Here is a 20,523-nt window from a genome sequence, read left to right on the forward strand (position 1 = left end):
ACAGTCTGTTTAGAATTAGTATTTTACTATTTCAAGTGGAGTATAGAAATTGTATCACCATAATGAAGTCACCTCCCCTTTTTGTTATCATTGTCTTATGCGTTACATCTACATATTTTGAAGCCCTTTTAAGTGCCATTATAATTTTTGCTTTTGATAGTCACACATACACATTTTAAGAACTCAAAGTTCACAACCTCCACAAAAAGAAAGAAAATCAGAGTCCCAGGCCACACCCTAACCTGCTGAATCAAAATTTGAATTTGCTGGATTGGCATGATGGCACAGTGGTCCCAACCACTGTGGAGGTTGAGGCAGGAGGATCACAAGTTCAAGGCCAGGCCAGGAAGCTTAGGGAAATCCTGCCTCCAAATAAAAGTAAAAAGGGCTGGGGATGTAGCTCAGTGGTAGAGCACCCTGGGCTCAATCCCCAGTACTAAAAACAAACAAAAACAAACAAATCCTCAAGAATAATCCATTACACCTATTATAACAGATCTTTACTATTCTGTTCTTTATTTCTAATTTTTCACATTTCCTCTCCACTCTTACTTCCCTAAATAACCTCTAGTGGTCCAGCAAAGACAATGAAGAATCACAACCAAAGAAAGAGAAATCAATTTTAAAGGATTTAATGGCCGCCTGACTGCTCAGACTATTTTCTAGTATAACTGCGCCACCTGCTGGAGAATAATACACTTTTTTGTTTTTATATTTATTTGGTACTGAGGATTGAACCCGGAGGTGTTTAACCACTGAGCCACATCCTCAGCCTTTTTATTTATTTATTTATTTATTTTTTTTTAAGAGAGAGAGAGAGAGAAAGAGAGAGAGAGAGAGAGAGAGAGAGAGAGAGAATTTTAATATTTATTTTTTAGTTTTCAGCGGACACAACATCTTTGTTTGTATGTGGTGCTGAGGATCGAACCCAGACCGCACTGCACGCATGCCAGGCGAGCACGCTACCGCTTGAGCCACATCCCCAGCCCCAGCCTTTTTATTTTTTATATTTATTTTGAGACAAGGTCTCAATAAATTGCTTAGGGCCTCACTAAGTTGCTCAGGCTGGCTTTGAGGCACAGGGATTACCACCACACCTGGCTGTTTTTATTTTTTGAAAGAACCTATCACCAAGTTCTTGCTGGAATTGAATGCCTGACCCAAGGATGCTTTGTGGTTCTTTGGCTAGACACCCCATTTGGGGCTGGAACAACTCCCCCAATGACTAACAGGGTGACAAGCACACAACAGATCTCTAACAGGAAATGGCAATATTCAAGGGCCAGTTGGCCAAGCTCTAGAAACATTTGCCTTTTACAGTTGAAAATGGGCAGCAGCGCCTTAGAGTAAGCATTAATCCCTTCCATGTTCCCTAAAGCAAAACCGTTGACTTAGCAGCATCCTCAAGTCACAAAGATTCTCCTAATGTCCTGTGCCTGGCTCCCAAGTTTGCTGTGTTGAAACCTGACGTGTCTACTGCACGGTTCAGTCTCAGTAGCCCTCAGCCTGGGTATCACCTCTGCACAAACTGAGGCTCAGTGGACAGAACTCTCTCCAGTCCTCACACCCCATAGGGCCAGAGTTCATTACCTCTTCACTGTCACTAATGGCCTGGCCACCTGGCCTGCTACTGGGAAGACTCTAGGCTAGTGGATTACAGATACCCCTCTTTGGGGTGATTGCTGGGGCAGTTGGTATCACCGATATAATGCGCTCAGTAAGAATTTCCTATGAGACCTACAGGAACCAAACTTCAGATCCTGACTTCACTGCCCAGATCATAGCCATTCCTGCCTGGATCTACTTTCAGGTTTGGGGATGCCTTGAGCCCAGGCAGGGGATTCTGGAGGAACAAAAGTGGTCAGTTCACTGCAGGTGCTGGGGTACTTCAAATTCCAAGTTTCTTCCCATGAACCTGCTAGTATTTGCTTCTTAGAGTCCTCAGGGAGCTGCTCCACACAGTGTGGCTGTCAATGGAACAGACAGGGAGGGGTGTGCTCACTCCATCTCACCCAGGACTGGAACATGAGGAAGAATTTTAGCAGGTGGAGAGGAGACTAGGGCATTTCTGGTGCAGACAAAGTGCCAGGGCTGAGGCACAGAGCAAGGAACACAAGATAGATTCTGGGGACAAGAACAGCTCTTTGGCTGAGTCCTAAGTGCTGAAGGAGAGCAGCAGGAGAAAGATCTGACAGAAGGGTTTGGCCTGAGCCCAGGAGCCCAGGTGGGGCTTTGCAGGGCAGCACTCACAGGGAGCAACTGAGGGGATCCAAGAGCAGGTGCTAGGAAGGAGCTGTGCTTCAGGACCCTGAGTCACCACTTGGAATGTTCCTTTTTGTGTTCTTCACCCAGCCAGCTCTTTATCAACCTGCAAGTTTCAGCTTAGATGTCAATCCCTCAGGGAAGCCTACCTGGCACCCCACCTGCTCAGCTCAAATGGTGGCTCCCACTGAATTCTGTATGTTTCCTTCCTGGTCCTTATCATGCTGTCAGTTGTTAATCATTTGCAATGGTTCATTTCACATCCCTGTCACCCTGTGAGCATATGAGAGCAGCAGCCACATAGGTCTTGTTCACTGCTAAAGGTATTTGGTCTCAGCTGGTTGGTCAGCCAACTTGTAGGGACAACATGCTCTGTGTCCACCTTTGCACAGGGCTCCAACATTCCTGGGAGGAGAGATGTGGCTCCTGTGCACTGTAGTTTGCCACAAGCTCTGGAACCCAATGTCAATCAACCATCAAGGGATTGATGTGTGTGTGTGTGTGTGTGTGTGTGCGCGCGCGCGCGCGTGCGCGCGCATGGAGGGGTAGAAGGGGCCAATGTTTGTGCTTGGAGACAGGGTCTACTAAGTTGCTGAGGATGGTCTCGAATTTGCAATCTTCCTGGGCCAGGATCCACTAAAATGGCCCTAAAGAGGGTTTCCACCTGATAGAAGCAGGGCCCGGGGTGGGTTTGGAGTCCAAAAGCCGACTCTGCCTAGACCCTTCAGAAATACAAGAAGTGGTGAAGTCCCAACACAGGAACTTCTGACACTCTCTGCCTAGTACTCCTCTAGCAACCCAGGAACACCAACAGGGCTGGTGGGAGGAAGGGTGCTGATCACCCCGTGGGCCTGGCCCAGACCCAGGGATTTTCACTATTATTCCCAGTAGCACAGGAGGCCAGGCCAATAGGGATGGAGACTTATGTTGGAGCAACTGACTTGGGGAAATGGCAGGGCTAGGACAGGGACGCAAGCCCTGTTTGCAGTGAAGCTGTACTGATCTCCAGGAATCACCTTTGCTCTTCTCAAATGGGATCTGGTTGGACATAGTGGTGCATGCCGATAATGCCAGGTTATTCCAGAGTCTAAGATGGGAAGATTGCAAGTTTGAGACCAACCTCAGCAACTTAGCAGACCTTGTCTCTAAGTACAAACATAAAGGCTGGGGAATGTAGCTCAGTGAAAGAGCACCCCTGGGTTCAATCTTCAGTACTGCAAAAGGCAGGATCTGCATGGGGAGGCCCTCTCAGGCAGCTCCCTCTCCATCCTCAATCTCCTAAACCCTGTATTTTCTCAGGCCATGGCCTTGGGGGGAAAAAAAAGACCCATGAAGAAATCATGTTCTACAAGCCACCTGCTGTCCCCTGGAGCAGCCCCCTCCTGCTGCACTTGTCTCCTCAGTGCAGGCTTCTCGGAGGCAGACTCCCTGTACCCAGGGTCCCAGTGAAGCCCCTGATTATTCAGGGACACCTTCAGGCAGGGAAGGCAAGAAGAAGGCCTCTCTATCTCTCTCAGGATCAGGAACTTAGACCTTTTAACCTCCACCTTCAGAATCCTTATCTTGAAAGGAGGGTTATTTGCTTAGAAAAGCCAGCTGTATGGCATCCATAAGCTTTGCCCCCAGAGGGCGCTCTGCTCATAGAAGTCTGGCTTGGTCTTGCATCTTGCATCCTGGGCTGCAGCAGGGTCTGGTGGGAAAGACTGAGAAAAACAGTGAACAGACTTGCCTGTGTCTCACCCAGAGTTTCTGGACCTACCTTTCTGGGGAAATCCATCTTCCACAAAACACCTTTCAAGAGTCCACTGCAGTCAGCTGGGTGTGGAGGCTCTTACCTGTAATCCCAGCAACTCAGGAGGCTGAGGCAGGAGGACTGCAAGTTCAAGGTCAGCCTCAGTAATTTAGCTAGGCCCTAAGCCACTTAGGGAGACACTGTCTCAAAATAAAAAAGACTGGGGATGTAGCTCAGTTGTAAAGTGCCCTTGGTGGGGGGTGGGAAAGAAGAGAGAGAAAAAGGAGTTCATAGAACTCAGATTGGGGGACACCTGAATGTTTTTGTTTGTTTTGTGTAGGTACCTAAAATATGCTGACTAAGCAATGAAGCTTGGAGGGGCTATGCCCCTTCATAGAGTACCACCTTTACTCAGCTGTACCCATGCGATCTCAGAGCCCCTCCTCTGTGATCCCTCTGGGATCCTGTACATTAGGGGGCTGAACCTGATTCATCTTGGCCTTCTGGGCCCTAGCACAACCTCCTCAGATGCTGGTGGTAAAGAAGCACAGGAAATCTCCCAAAATGTTCCAAATTGCTGTGTGGATTACTTCAAACCAAGGGGAACAGTAGCTTCTCTTATCAGGGCTTTCCCTGATTCTTCCCCGGTCTGATTATCAGGAAAACCCTCCCTGGAATTCCTATCAGGAACCACCAACATGCCATAGGAAGGGACCGGTCTGGAAAAGCTATCCCCTCTTCATCTGAGGGCCTCCTCTTCCAATAATTGCTCACTCTCCCCAAGGTGCCCACATATCCACCTCCCATTTCTCCTGTAGGGAGGACACATAAACTTTAGGTTATATGAGGGTGTCTGCAGTTCATTTTTCCTTCAGGTAATGCTCCTCTGAACAATAATAGATAATAAATTTGTGTCATTGCCTTTTGTTGATTGCCAACTTTTCAGAGGCTCAATTATCAAATCTGCTGGCTGAGGTGAGGGATCCTTTTACCTCTACAGTGCAATAAATATCTGCTGATGCCAAGATCAGCTGTGGAGCCAAGGCCATACCTCCTCCTGCAGGACGAAAGGCGAGTAGAGGGAGTCCCATCTTCATGAGAGCCTCAAAACATGGTGAATTTCATGACTGTCTAAGTACATTGATTGCAGAGCTACTGTGTGCCAGGCACTGTGCAATTGTGCTCAGGCAGATTTTCTGCTCCAAGTTCTTCAGTCCTTTGCAGGGGAGGGGGTGTGTTATGTGATAGAGGAAGGCACTGGCCCAAGTTCCCCTGCTCTGTTCGGGCTCGCAGTACCATTTCTGTAGATCAGCTACACCTGGGACCTTATTCTCCAGCCTCCACCCACCCCAGTCAGTGTGGAGCAGGGATCTGGTCCAGGTTTGAAAGAGGGCATAGGCTGAGGGGACACATAGTAACACACAGGTGGGAGCATGGGGCTGAGATGGTCCCTCATAGTCTCCCCCGTCTTACTATCCCCCTGGACCATACCATGCCCAAGTTCCTGATCACTCAAGCCCTGCTGGGTTGATAGCACCTTGCATAAAAGCTGAATTCCTACAGCAGCTCTGACTCTTTGCTTCCTTCTGCTAAAAATAGGCAGGGCCTCATATAAATACCCCACACTGTTGAGGTTTTAGAGGCAATTCTAGTCATTTTGGTGACTAACTACTGGAAAAACATTTCTAGTCTTTAGAGCAAAAATCAGTCTGCTGTTCTTTTCAAGAACAAATTATCTCAGACTCCAATAAAAGTAAATTGCTTATTTCTAGTGGTTTCTGGAGCACTCAGAGGTATGTTACTATAAAGCCAAGATGGTCCTCACCATGGGAATCTGAGGTCCTTGTCAGGGCTCCCAAACCTCTCCCACTCCCAATGGAAGGGTGAAGGGGATGGGATCTCCAGGGCTAACACAGAGCTGTGGACCTTTCTGAGGGTATGGCCCCCAGGTGGCCAGGCCAGTTGGGGCTTCACCCTTGCCATTTCTCCTAGATGCCCTTGCCCAAGTGGGCACGTCATATCACAGACCAGCCCTCACAATCCAGAACCTGGGTTCTGAGGAGAATGTAGGGGAAATGTGTTCTTTAGTGGAAAACTATAGATAGCCAAATGCAATTATTTTGTCGCATGGTAAGAAGTACAACCAGGAGATAAATGGGGAGGAAGGGTTCATCACTTAACAGCAAGTGAGCAGTGTTTCTCAAAACAAAGAGTCAGGGGCTTTAATTGGGAATTACATCCAAATAGAAGAAACTCCAGCACATGGGCAGGTGAGCTCATTCCTGAGCTTGCTCAGTTTGAGGTCATATCTCTCATGTGAAAAAAAAAAAAATGGTGGATGGAAATGCCTCCGGGTGGAGAATTTAGTATTATAATGAACAAAGTTTACTCTGGGTCACCTAAAAAGAGCAAGTTAAGAATGACTCCACAAATTTGGCTGGTTTCTTGTAAGTTTCTCTGGCAGGCTTATCCGAAACAAACAAACAAAAACTTTAAAAGAGACTTAACAGTCATTTAGAGGGGCAGCAGTTCCTAAGTACCTGCTTAGCAGCTGATAAAACTGAATTATTTAGATTACACCCTGTGGGGTTATCTGTGTATATTTTACAACTCTATAAATTGTGATGATAGCAATGCAGAAAAAGTCTTTGGACGTGCAACTGAATTCTCTCTTGTGGAAAGGCAACCCTGCCCCCATGTGGAAAGTTCTGGATCCATTTCAATATTATTTCAATATTCCTGATTTGTCTATTCTTTGGATTCTGATTGAAACATCCTATAGTTTCCATTAGTAATGAAATAATTAAAATCCTTAACAATGTTCATTTATATGTACTTTAGAATCATAATTTGGGTTTTTTTGTTGTTGTTGTTGTTGTTGAAAAAGAGCATTTAAAATACATTTCAGCAATCCCAGAGTTCCTGATACAGGAAGTCTAGGGTAAGACCCTGAATATGGGATGGCTAACAAGTTCATAGCTCACACTTTGAGAACTCTCTGTGGTCTGAGGGCATCCTTGACTGTCAGGGCTGTGTTGTGAGGGAAATTCTCTTGGGTTAGTAGGAGGCTGAATTCCTGGAGACCCACAGGGTGCCTCCCAGATCCTCCCAGAGACAAGCAGCCAGTCCATGGAGGAGGCCGCAGCTATGGGGAGCAGAATCACTTAGCTGTTGGGGCTCAAGACAAACTTCCCCAAAATTTGACTGCAGGAGATCAGAATGTGCTACCCCAAAATATACTTCTTTAGCATATTTTGAGCAAGTTATTCTGGGAAATTGCAGACACAGAAGTAGCTCTGAGAAGCTGCTCCTTTGTAAAACACATTGACATCTAAGAAGGACAGCTACATTAGTGAAATATCTGCATCAGTTAAGGGCTGAGATTTTTTCACTCGATTTCACCTGCACAAGGCCAACTTTACTGCCAATAAGAATTTCCCCTCTTCTTCTCATAATTTATTTCCACTCCACATCCTCCAGAAGCCCTCAGTCCCTGTTCCTTCTGTAACTCAGGATGCTATAGAAGTCTCAGTCATCTGACCTTTTCTTGAGTCATATTTTTGTGGGGCTCCCATGCTGAGGTATATAATTCAACACAGTTTTTTTCTTGTCAATATTTTATGTTGATTTACTTTGTAGCCCAGCCCAAGAACCTCAGAGGGTGGAGAGAAGCCATTTTTCCCTCCTCCACCAAAACAATGCTGCTTCTCTAACCCTTAGTGCGCAAGCTGTCAAGGTGTGTGTGCTTATGACCCATGAGCTATCACTGGTGCCCTTAAAGATGAGACTTTTTAAGGTGGACATGAAGCCTGGGAGGGGTGGGTGAGTTGGGGCTACACCCTTGTCACTTCCTCTGGATGCCCTTGCCCAAGTTGGCACGTCATATTACAGACCAGCCACGGTCCAGAACCTGGGTTCTGAGGAGGGACAGAGACATGTCAGTGCAGATTAGTAATCCTACCACTACCTCTCACTACCACCATCATCCCCAACCCAGGACCCAGAGGACAGGGTGTTCTGAGGTCTCTACCACCCATCCTAGGAAGGGTCCTTACAGGTTCCCCAAAGACTGGGTTCTTCTTTTTGAGTTTTCATGGGTGCCCTCTGAGATCAACTTCTAGGCTGTGCTTTAGCTTAGGGACCGCACACTCTAGTGACCAGCTGGAGCTTACCTGTCTGCTTCACATTGCCTCTTGCCTTTTTTCATTGAGGTCAAGTATGTCTTGCTGGTCCTTCAGTTCTGATATCTGTGGCTATCTTGACCTTGGCAATCTAAAATATGCAGACTCCATTGTCCTGCAAGTCTTCCCAGCTCTTTGCTTCTAGCTCACCACAGGGCTGGATGGATAAGGTCAGGCCACTCCTTGGTCACCTGAGCCTTGCCCAGGTTGGCATGGTCCCCTGTGGGAAGTGTCGACCCCAGGCTCAGCTGGCTTTCTAAACATGTGGTCAGATGTGAGCAGTGGCTTGGTTCACCTCTGTGCATGCCAGACTCTACGGAAATTATAGTCATACCCACTTTACACTTCCTTGCCCCTGAATCTCCTCTGTACAAGTGGATGTAGCAAGTCCAGCCCACAGCTTGCTGCTGGGACATATCAGGTATTTGATAAAAGTTTGCTGAATGAGTGAGAAAGCCACCAACCTGCTGTGTCTGATGGAGTCAGTCCAGAGCACTTAGCTGGTCAGGGCAGGGGACTATGTTCAGGATATTTTATGCCCACCCCCTTCGTTTTACCGAAGAGGGGACTGAGGTCTGGGCTGGCAGATGACTGACAAAAGGTGGCATGGTAAGTTGAAGACAAAGCCAGGCCCAGGGTGAAGCACTGGTTCCCACTGCAAATACAAGGGAGGCTACAGCCCTCTCTTTATACCAACCTTGAACTGCAGAATAATACAGTTGTGTTGTTTTAAGCCACCAGCTTTTTGATAACCTATTATAGTGGTCACAGGAAACCAAGAGAGATAGCAAAGGTGAAGGCTCATTATAAGAAGATCCAATGGTAAGGGGCACCATAGAGTTGATAAAGGAGTCACTGCTTCAAGTGTAATAGCAATTATGAGCTGTGTCCCAACCTCAGGAACATTAAAATATTTAAAAATGTTAATTAAAAATGGATCCATGGTTCTAGACAAGATAGAATAAATATATGTAGCCCTATTTTTCCTGTTAAGTATAGCTAAAAGCCCTGGGTATTATACATAAAATAAATAAGAAGATGCCCAAAGGCAGTGAGATGAAGGGAGACCCATGAGGGAATCAGGACCTAAGGAGCAACATGATGGAGGTTTTTTTTTTTTTTTGGGGGGGGGGGTTGTTTTTTAACAGTCCTGGGGATTGAACCCAGGGGTACTCTACCACTGAGCTGCATCCCAGCCCTTTTTAGTTTTTATTTTGAGACAAGATCTTGCTAAGTTGCCCAGGCTGGTCTTGAACTTGTGATTCTCCTGCCTCAGCCTGCAGAGTGGCTTGGATTTCAGGCCTGTGTTAGGGTGCCTGGCACCCCCTGGGTTTTTGTTTGTTTTATTTTGTTTTTGCCTTGTGTACTTGGACTGGATTCTAGAGAAGCCTGCAGTCTGGAGATACTGATGAGCACGACAAAAAAAAAGTTCTAAGAAAAGCTCCCTCCCTCCAGCTAAGGGACCAGGAAAGAGGTAGCCTGGCAAGACAGAAAATGTTTAAAAAAACAAACAAAAAACCCATGAAAACTGTTTTACTCCAACTAAATAGAAAACGCTGACCCACCCCATCTCTGTCAACAAAATCCAAGTGGGAAGGCTAGACTTCTGCCAGTGGCCCAGTGTAGCAGGGAGGTATCAGAGGCGGCCACTTGAGGTATCTGAATTGCCACCAGACCCAGCAGGAATGAGGTGGCCCTCTGCTCTCCATAGTGTCAGTGGAGGCTGAGTGAGGAAAATTCCATCCCTACTGGCACAGGGTCAGAGAATGCATGCTAAAAAGAAAATTTAATCAAGACCTAGAGTCTCATAATACCCAAAATGTCCAAGATGAAAATCACTTGTCACACCAAGGAAAATTCTAACTTGAATGAGAAAAATTAACAGACCAACTCCGACACAACCCACATTTCAGAATTATCTGAGAAGGATTTTAGAAAAGCCATACAAAAATACTTCAGTGATCCATTATGAACATGCTTGAAATAAGTAAAAGAATATATACATACATATACACACACACATATATATGATATATGCATATATATACATATATGCATCTATATAATACATACATTTATGCACTTTAGCAAATAAATAAAAAGCCTGAGGAATGAAATAGGAGATATAAAAAAGAATCAAACAGGAATATTTTAACTAAAAATTTATAATAGCTGAAATAAAAAGTTCACTGAACGTTTGGACATGGTGGCACATGCCTGTAATCCCAGCAGTTTAGAAGACTAAGGCAAAAGGATTGCGAGTTCAAAGTCAGCCTCAGCAATTTAGCAAGACCCTAAGCAACTCAGTGAGACCCTGTTTCTAAATACAATACAAAAAAAGGGCTGGGGATGTGGCTCAGTGGTTAAATATCCTGGGTTTAATCCCTGGTACCAAAAAAGAAAAAAGTTCACTGGATGGGTTCAACAGCAGAATAGAGAGGACCCAGGGGGAAAAATTAATGAACCAGATCAAAGAAAAATAACAGAAAAAAAAAAAAAAAAACAGAGCCTCAGAGACCTGTGGAAATTATAACCAAAAAAAAAAAAAAAAAAAAAAAAAAANAAAAAAAAAAAAAAAAAAAAAAAAAAGCCAACACTCTTGTCACTGTAGTTGCAAAAAGTGATGAGAATTTGTGGGACTAAAAAAACGTTTAAAAAATTCTAAATTTGAGAAAAGATATGATCCTACAGATTCAAGAAGCTGAGCAAATATCAAACCAGATAAACCCAAAGAAAGCTATGTCAAGGCAGATCGAAATCAAAATTCTGAAAACCAAAGACAAAGAATTATTATCAGTGAAAGAAAAATGACACCTGGCCTATAAAAGAAAAACAATTCAAATGACAGCAATTTTCTCATCAGAAACCACAGAGGCCAGAGGAAGTGGCACAACATTTTTCAAGTTCAAAAAGAAAAGAACTGTCAACCCAGAATTCAGTACCCAGTGAAAATATGCTTTAGGAATGCAGGATAAATCAAGACATTCACAGATGGAGGAAAAACTAAGAGATTTCCTTGCCCACAGAACTACCCTATAAGAATGATGAAAAGAAGTTCTTGAAACTGAAAGAAAATAATAAAAAACGAATGCCTCTTGATCCCATACCTTATTTCATGCATAAAATCAACTTAAAAAGGAGCAAATACCTTAATTTCAGAGCTAAAACGATTAAACTCCTAGAAAAAAACACAGGAGTAAATCTTTGTGACTTTGGATTTGGCAATGGTTTCTTAAATATGACACTGACAGCACAGCAAAAAATAGATAGATTGTATTTCATCAAAGAAAAAAGAAAAATAGATTGTATTTCATCAAAACTTCAAATGTTTGTACTTAAAGAGAGTATCATCAAGAAAGTTAAAACATTAGCTCACATAGTGGGATTTTTTTAAAAAAATCATGTATCAGATGAAGGACTTGTATTTATTATATATAATAAACTCATACACTGTAATCCCCAATAGGCAAAGGATGTGAATACAAATGGCCAATAAACAGAGGAAAAGAAGCTCAACCTTATTAGCCACCAGGAAAATTCAAATCAAAACTGCAGTGAGATACCATGCCACACTTATATAAGAATGGCTAAGATAGAAAAAGATAGACAATAACAAATGTTGAAGAGGATGTAGGGAAATTAGAACCCTCAGATAGTGATAGTGGGGATATAAAAGGACATAGCTGCTTCAAAAAACAATTTGGCAGTTCCTCAAAATGTTATATATGCAGCTACCATATGACCCAGCAATTGCACCCCGATGTATATACCCAAGAAAAATGAAAGCATATGTTCACACAAAATCTGTGCATGAGTGTTCATAGAAGTATTATTCATAATACAGTTACGGAGAAACTGAGGCAATAAAAGGACCCCCCTACCCACCAAACTTCGATTCTTGCAATCAAGTCAAAAAGATTTCAGACATGTCACTGAGTAACAGGAATGAGTTTATTGAAGGGATAGAAAAGGGGAACGGGTCACTATCAAGGGAGAGAGTGGGTCTTTTCAGACAGGAGAGGGACATTGTCCTACATTCCAGTTTTATTGGGAATCCCAGAAAAGTCTCCAGAGAGTCTTGCCCAGGTCCACCTCTTGACTTTTGATTGACAGCAGGATGATATCAGACTTTTAAGTACCTACTGTCATGGCAACTCTAGGTCACCCTGGCCCATGCTGACTGGTTCTAATTGGATTCTTCACCATACATTCTAGATTTTAGGGTTTGGAGTAACTAGTCTTATTTCTTAGTTTCAGGATCTGATCACGAAATCTCCTGGTTGTCTCCCATGGACATTATCTTGAGCTTTCATTTCTCCTGCAGTTAACAGGTAGTTTGCTGAGGAATGTGACATATTCTGTCCACTTAGGCCAGGCAGGGCTGCAGGTGAATTGCTTCTTGGAAAAGAAAGCATGTGGGGGTCAGCACAGTGGGCCCATTTTATAGAATTATTCTCTTAACTTCATGTTCTCACCATCCTCATCTGTTTGTCCTCTAACAATAATATCCAAATGTGAAAACAACTTAACGTCCATCAACCCATGAGCGTATGACAATCATTGCATGGCACATTCCCACAATGGAATAAGGATGGACCTTAAAAACATTTTTCTATATGAAAGAAGTCAATCACAGGACATCACACATCTCAACATTCCATTTATATGAAATGTCCATAATAGGAAACTCTGTGTATAGAGAGAAACTAAATTAGAGCTTTCCTAGGACTGACGGGAAAGAGAAAGAAATAGATTAGGGGGTGACAGCTAAAGAGATGGGGCTTCCATTTGCAGTGATGAAAATGTTCCAAAATTGAGTGCATGGATGGTTGCATGACAGTAAATACACCAAACCCACTCAACTGAAGACATCAGATGGGTAAGTTGTACAAGATGTGAATCATAACAAAGCTTTTTAAAAAAAATACAAAGGAAAAAAATACTAAGGATCCTTGAAACATCAGATGGGGGAAAATAAAGAAAAAATTGAAATGTGAGTAACTATAATAGTTTTTTCTTTTTCTTGAGTTTGATGATTGAGGCAAACATTACTATTTTCTGACATGGATCTCCAGATATGTTTAGGAAATAGTGAAGACATGCATAAATGGGGGAGAATTAGAGTTTTGTGGGAAAATAAATCTTCTCTGGATTTTCAGTGTTCCTGTAAAAAAACCTCAGGCATCAGAAATTCAGAAATTAATATTCAGCAGTTAGAGAATGTTTATTTCTGCTTCCCCCAGGAGTATATCCTTTTCGCATATTATTAAGATTATTCTGTAGTCATGTGTTTTCCTAATGGCAAAGCTATTGCCTGCATCCTGTGAGCTTTCTCTTACCTCTCCAAGAGCCAAAAGAGCTACTATGCAGGATAGGCGCCTAGGCAACTGCAGTACTTTCCAAGATGGTGAGATTTCTAAAGGGATCCAACCTAGAACACAGAGACATTTGTTCTTTGTAGAAGCCAAGACGCTGGGCTTATGCGACCCTTGGAGATGTTTATTCAACCCAAAGCCCTGTAAGGAAGCAAATCAAAGGAAACACTTTCAGAAGCTGTGGGGAGGCGCTGCCTCTTTCTCCTGTGCGTAAATGGCCAAGATGGCCTTTTCTGTGTTCCTACTTACCATCCAGACTTTGTGTGTGTAAGGACACTTGACCTGGCTCTCATCACACTGTCCTAAGAACACAGGAAAAGCACACATTTGTTATTTTTTTGTAAGGTAAATAATCAGAACTCTGTTTCTGATCTCAACATCTCATAAACACATTCATAATACAGTGAAAAAGGATGTATGTTAAAAACCTAACGCACACCTTGAGCTGAAAAAATATTAACATCAGTAGACCAGGATCTTAAATATATTCGTTGTAATACTCTGGACAAATGCTTTAAAAATACCACACAGAGATACATTAAAAAAACACTACAAGAAAATTAAAACTCTAGAAGGTAAATAAAAATGGGAGTCTAAAACCTACAAGAAAATGACAACCAAGACATTAAAAGCATAGGAAACATCAGAAAAAAAAAATTAAAATGGAAGGCTTAATCCTAACGTAATAATCATTACGTTAAATGAAAATTACCTAGATATATCGATTAAAAGACAAAGAGTGGCAGGTTGTATTTTTAAATTATCTCAACTATAGTTTGTGTTTAAGAAAGTCATTTCTAATATGACAATATTAGGTGTAATATTAAAAGTAAAAGAATGGAAAAAGATATACCATGCAAAACTTATTTGAAATAAAAGTGTGGCCATGGTATCAGATAAAACAGATTTCAGAGCAAAGAAGATTGCCAGTGACAGAGACACTGATGAGAAAAGAGTTGATGCACCAAGAATATATAGCAATCTTACTTTGGATGTACCAAACAACAGAACTGCAAAATCTGTGAAGCAAAAACTCAAAGAACTGAAAGTAGAAATAGATACATCCACAGATATATTTGGAGAATTCGACATCCTTCTCTTAACAATTCATAGAACAACTAGACAGAAAATTATCAAGACTATAGAAGAATTTAACATCATCAACCAGCAGAATCTAATTGACATTTGCAGAATGCTTTACTCAACAAGAGAATATGCATTCTTTTTCAGGTGCCCATGGAACATTTTTCCAGTAAAAATCATAACCTGGCCTTAAAACAAATCTCAACAAATTTAAAAGAATTAAAACCATACAGATTGCATTGTCCCACCATAATGAGTTCAAATTAGAAATCAATAACAGGAAAAAAAATACTTTGAAACCAAACAACATATTTCCAAATGACTGATGAGCCAAAGAAAAAAATGTTGAGGGCAATTTAAAAAAATACAAAACAACATTGAACTGAATGAGAGTGAAAATACAACATATCAAAATGGGATAGATAATGAAGGCAGTACTGAGACGGAAATTTATAGCATTAAATTCTTACATGAAAAAGAAGGAACATCTCAAATTAATAACAGAAGCACTCCCCGTTAGCAACTAGACTGAAATAAGCTCAAAGCAAACAGAAGTAAAGAGATAATAAAAACGAGGGCAGCAGAATCAATAGAATGAGAAATGGAAAAATAATAAAAGAAATTTCCAAGTCCAGATGGTTTAACTGGAGAAGTCTGCCAAACATTTGAAGAATTCTACACTAATTATATAAATCTCTTCCTCAAAGTAGAAAACAAGGGATTACTTCCTAACCCATTTTATGAAGTCAGTATTAACTTGTTACCAAACTGCAAAAAGATAGTACAAGAAAGTAAACTATGGAGCCGGGCATGGTGGCACCGCCTGTAATCCCAGCAGATTGGGAGGCTGAGGCAGGAGTATCTCAAGTTCAGAGCCAGGGCTAGCAACTTAGTGAGGCCCTAAGTAACTCACCAAGTCTCTAAATAAAATACAAAAAAAAAAGAGTTGGGGATGTGGTTCAGTGGTTGAATGACTGTGGGTTCAATCCCTGGTACCAAAAAAGAAAATAAACTGTAGACCAATATCTCATGTGAATATGGCTGTAAAAATCCTTAACAAAATATTGGCAAACTCAACTCATCAATCTGTAAATGAATTATATAACAGGTCTTAATGGTGGGGGAATTATTCCAGAGGTGCAAGGCTAGTGGCTATTTCAATATGTAAATTAATGTAACCTACCATTGTATTAGCTTCATATTGCTGCTGTAACAAATTACCACAAACTAGTGACTTTAAAACACAAGTTTATTGTCTTACAGTTCTGGAGGTCAGAAGTTCTAAATAGGTTTCACCGGGCAACAATCAAGTGTTAGTAGAGCTGTGTTCCCTTCTTCAAAGTCAGCAATGGCTGGTGAAGTCTTTGTTATATCACATCTCTCTGGCACTGACTCTATTGTCTCCATCTTCCACATTGAAGGATATGTGATTACACTACCACTGAGACAATCCAGGATAACTTCCCCATCTCAGATAGCTACAACCTCAATTCCCCTTTGCGAACATTCACAAATTCCAGGGACTAGGACATGACCTTCTTTGGGAGGCATTATTCTTTAAGATTCACTTGTATCTCACATGCAATTTCCCCAAACCAAGATGCCCCAGTGTCTCAATGTGCTATAGGATCAAGTCCAACAATTTCATCTAAGTGTTATCAACTCCAAATCCCAAAATTTCATCACTTAAATCAGATATGGATGGTGATCTGTTTATAATCTCTTCTGGAGAAAAATTATCTCCCTATGTGCTAATTACTAGAAATATTTTGTTTTTTTTTCCCTGAGCTCCAGGCCAGAACATGCACAAGCCCATGTGGTGCCATAGCAGGGCAGACATCCTAACCTCTCTCTGGGATTGCAGTCACTTGTCCTCATTTCTTAGGCAAACACCTGCAGCAGCATCCTTGACTCCTTTGTTTCTCTCACATCCACATCCTGTCAATCCATCAGTGATGCCTCACTTTTGCTTTTTGTGATGCTGAGAAACCCAGGGCCTTGGGCATGCTAGGCAGGTGCTCTACTGCTGAGCTGCATCCTCAGTCCTGTTAGGTTTATCTTTAAAATCCACAGCCCCATTCTGCCCAGCCACAGCCCCCACTGCATCCCAAGCCCTCTCATTCATGGGATCCTTAAAGCACTCTTTCTGGAGCTTTGCTGACACTGTTAGTTCTAACAGAAGATTCTCCTCACAGCAGCCAGAGTGACTTTTTTGAAACTTATGTCAGCTCGTGCCACTCCCTGGCTCAAAACCATCCTTCCTATCACACTCAGATTAAAGTCCAAGTCCTCATTATGGTTTCTAGGGCTCACTTACGCTGGCTCCTGCCTGCTTCCCAACACTGTCTTGGACTCTTCCCTGTCTCCTCACTAAGCCTGGTCACACAGCCTGATCAGTCTTCTAGCTTGCTGACCTTGTCCATGTCCCAGGGCCTGTGCCCTCACTGTTCCCCCATGAGGAACACTCCCCTGTTGACCCATGGCTTATTCTTTTGTGCCTTTGGGGCTCTGATCAAAGGTCCCCTCTTCAAGTAGACTGTCCAACTGCTCTAGAACGGCCTGTCCCCTTGTCCATCTGCTCCCATTGGCTTCATAGCACAATCTTTATTGTTGATTTGCTTTTATTTTTGTTTCCTTCCCCCGCACAATGTCAGCTCCATGATGAGAGGGAGTTTGACCTTCTGAGTCTTTGGTGAATAATAAATAAACAAATGACAACCATCAGCAAATAAGAACAAATTGTTGTTCTGGAAATTTCCCCCTCTCCTTTCTGTTTTGTGTCCTAGTGCGTTGCCTGCAACTTCCTGGGCTGGTAGGCAGTAATGGTGATAGCAGATATCCTTGTTTTGTTCTGGATTTAAATAGCAAGGTCTCTGGGGTTTTATTGTTAAATATAATTTTAACTGTTGGTTTGAAGTCAAAGTGAAGTAGAATGCTTTTGAAAAAACGTGTTAGCACATGCTTTTGCAACAATTGGTAATGTCTTATCATACATGCATTGCGATATGGTTGGCTTCAAATCCTGCTCTTTCCATGATGCCAAACTACCTCCTCACAGCTGGCCCTCTAATTTGACCATTCAATAGTCAGTATTATGAACAAGGATGGTGTCACCCTCCCTCCCTGCACCAGCCCCTCCTTCAGAAGTGCAGCAGGATGTTGCTGGCTGTACTGAAATATGGCAAAGGCCCAAGGCTGAGGACAGAAAATGACAAGCTGTTCAGGCCTATGAGATGAGACCTCAGGTCCAAGAGGCAGTCTGCATAGGCAATCTGCACTGCGAAGGACCCCAGCTGTGAATGGGAGGAGAAAGAGATACTTTTCTCTGGTCCACAGTATGTCCTTCATCTGCTTGGGGTAGGCTTGCTGAGAACCCCCCACCCCGCCAATGCCACCCAGGAGAATGAATACATACAAGCTGCATGGTCGAGAGGATCCTAGTTTCTAAGCACCAAGTAAGGTGGTAAAGGAGCCCTCTGGGAGTTGGCCTCAAGGGCAGCTCCACTTTGCCCAACTCTGGAGGGGAAGTACAAGCAAGGACAAGATGAAGGTCACTGGTAGGCCCAGCGAAAACACCAAGGGAAGGAGAAATGCAGAGAGGAAGCAATTGCTGAGATCTCTGCTCATTTTTTTTTTTTTTTGCCTTTTAGTTGTTTTCTTCTTGACTTTTTGGAGTTCCATGCTGGGTACACTTAATCAGCCATAGATTTGAGAAGTTTATATGCAGACTGGGGGGCCCCTCTAACTACCTGGGATTTTTCTCCCTCAACTTCCAGCCATTCTGTTTGCTCCCAAGACTGTGGACTCCCCAGCTTTAATCCTACAGTTACAATCTGTGTGAACTCTACCTCCAATGTGCTGTGTGCATGGGGAATGCTTTCTGGGAAAAAGGTGTGTTCTTACCCAGCACTTTATTGAGGTATAATGTACATAAAGTAAAATGTATGTATCTTAAGTATAAAGGTCAATAAATTCTTTTTTTTCCCAGTAAATTAGTTTTTCTTGTTCAACAAGTTTTAGCTTTATCCCTATTGTCAGTTAACTCATTCTTTCAATTTAGAATAGTATCTAATGTATACGTTTATCTTTATTTATCCAGTAACTTATTACTGTTGAAGTGTAATTACTGAGTCACAAGGTAAGCATATGTTTACCTAGGAACTAGCAGAGTCTTTCCCAAGGTGATTATATGCCATCCTACATTCTAACAGTTACTCCCTGTTATCACCATTTGACAGGTATGCATTGGTATGTCCTTGTGATTTCATTTTGCATTCTCTGATGACTAATGTTTAACACACTTTCCTATACTATTTGTGTAGCATTTGAATGGCTTCTATGAAAGTGTGTATTCAAATCACCTACTCATTTTTATATTGGGTTATTTTTTTTTAAGTTTTTTTTTTTTCCTGGATGGGTTATATGTGTTCTAATATTTTCTTAAGCCATGGCACTTTAGCAGTATCTTTTTGATGAGAAACATCTAATTTTGATGAAATTTATCAGCTTTTACCTTTAGATTTAATAGTCCAACCCCAAGGTCTTTAAAAATACTTTTTTCTTCTGCAAAATGTATTGTTTTGTCTTTCACACTTAGATCTATAATGCCTTTTCAAAAAATTGTGTATGGTACACAGAATGCATCAGTGTTCAAATTTTTACTGTACAAATAGCCACTACTCAGTTTCAATAGGAAAAACTTTCCTTTCCTATTGATTTGCTTGGTATTTTTATTGAAAAGTAAATGACCATGTATACATAGGTCTATTTCTGGACTCTTATCTATTGATATATTCTAACTCTAGTATCACACACTCTTACTTATTGCAACTTTAGAGGAAAAAAAATCTTGAAATTTGGGAAATATCAAGTCCTCCAGTCTTATTTTCCTTCTTCCACATTACATCTTAATCAATCTGTATCTACTGCATTTCCACTTGTCAATTTCTACAAAGCCTAGAGAGGGATCTTGATTTCACTGAATCTATAGATCAATTTGTGGGAAACTGACATCTTAATATTATTCAATCTTCCAATCAATAACAATAGTGTATCTATTGTGTGTGGTTTTTCTTAGCACTGTTATCTAGTTTTCAGGTTAGAGGACTTATACATCTTTTGTCTTCCACAACTTTCTTCTTAGATATTTGACTTTGTTAATTATATTTCATTATAAATGGCATATTTTAAAATTTAATTTCAACTGTTTATTTCAAATGTATACATATGCAATCGAGTTTTGTATATTTGCCTTATCCTGAAAATAGCAGAAAAATAAAGTAACTCTTTGTATACACCTTTCACAGTTATCACTTTCAGAAATACTACCTTCTGAATTTCTCCTCTGAAAAACATGTAAACCTTGGAGTTTAATTTGTTCTTGGTATTTATTTGTGGAAGATAAGAGCACTAAAGCCTACAAAAAGAAACCTATTTTTTTTAGCTAAATGGAGAACAGGGAAAATGACACAAAGGCCTGCATGGTGTGTTACATTTGCAGAATGGTAAACAAAGTGGTATTTCTCAGGGATACCAATTAGGAAAGGCAGACATATTACAATGGACTGAGATTAAGATTGGGTGAATAGGTTTGCTGAGATTCAAATTATCTTTAATTGTCACTTATAAAATTCTTCACTGGGCTGAGGCTGTAGCTCAGCAGCAGAGCGCTTGCCTAGCATGTATGAGGCACTGGGTTGGATCCTCAGTAGCACATAAAAATAAAATAAATAAAATAAAGGCATTCTGTCCATCTACAACCACAAAAAAAATTTTTTTTTAAATTCTTCACTAGTCAAATACTAGTTGTATGTATTCATCCCTTGCTTTTTCTTTTCATTCTCAATTTCATTTGTAATAGATTAGCATCTCTAATCTACAAACAGCTATG

At 41.7% G+C, this 20,523-nt stretch overlaps 1 protein-coding gene across 1 annotated transcript in view; it reads right to left on the bottom strand.

Moving 5' to 3' along the window:
- Nucleotides 1-3,820: 3,820 nt before the first annotated feature.
- Galnt1 (polypeptide N-acetylgalactosaminyltransferase 1) overlaps nucleotides 3,821-20,523 on the bottom strand; it is a 107,828-nt gene continuing 91,125 nt past the window's right edge. Inside the window, exons 13-14 of the mRNA XM_015482433.2 lie at nucleotides 13,228-13,233; nucleotides 3,821-3,952 (exon numbers count right to left, since the gene is read on the bottom strand). Coding sequence (XP_015337919.2) covers nucleotides 3,821-3,952; nucleotides 13,228-13,233 — 138 coding nt within the window. The remainder of the gene's footprint in view (nucleotides 3,953-13,227; nucleotides 13,234-20,523) is intronic.

The sequence above is a fragment of the Marmota marmota genome, unplaced genomic scaffold, assembly GCF_001458135.2.
Source record: "Marmota marmota marmota unplaced genomic scaffold, marMar, whole genome shotgun sequence".
NCBI classification, from domain to species: Eukaryota; Metazoa; Chordata; class Mammalia; order Rodentia; family Sciuridae; genus Marmota; species Marmota marmota.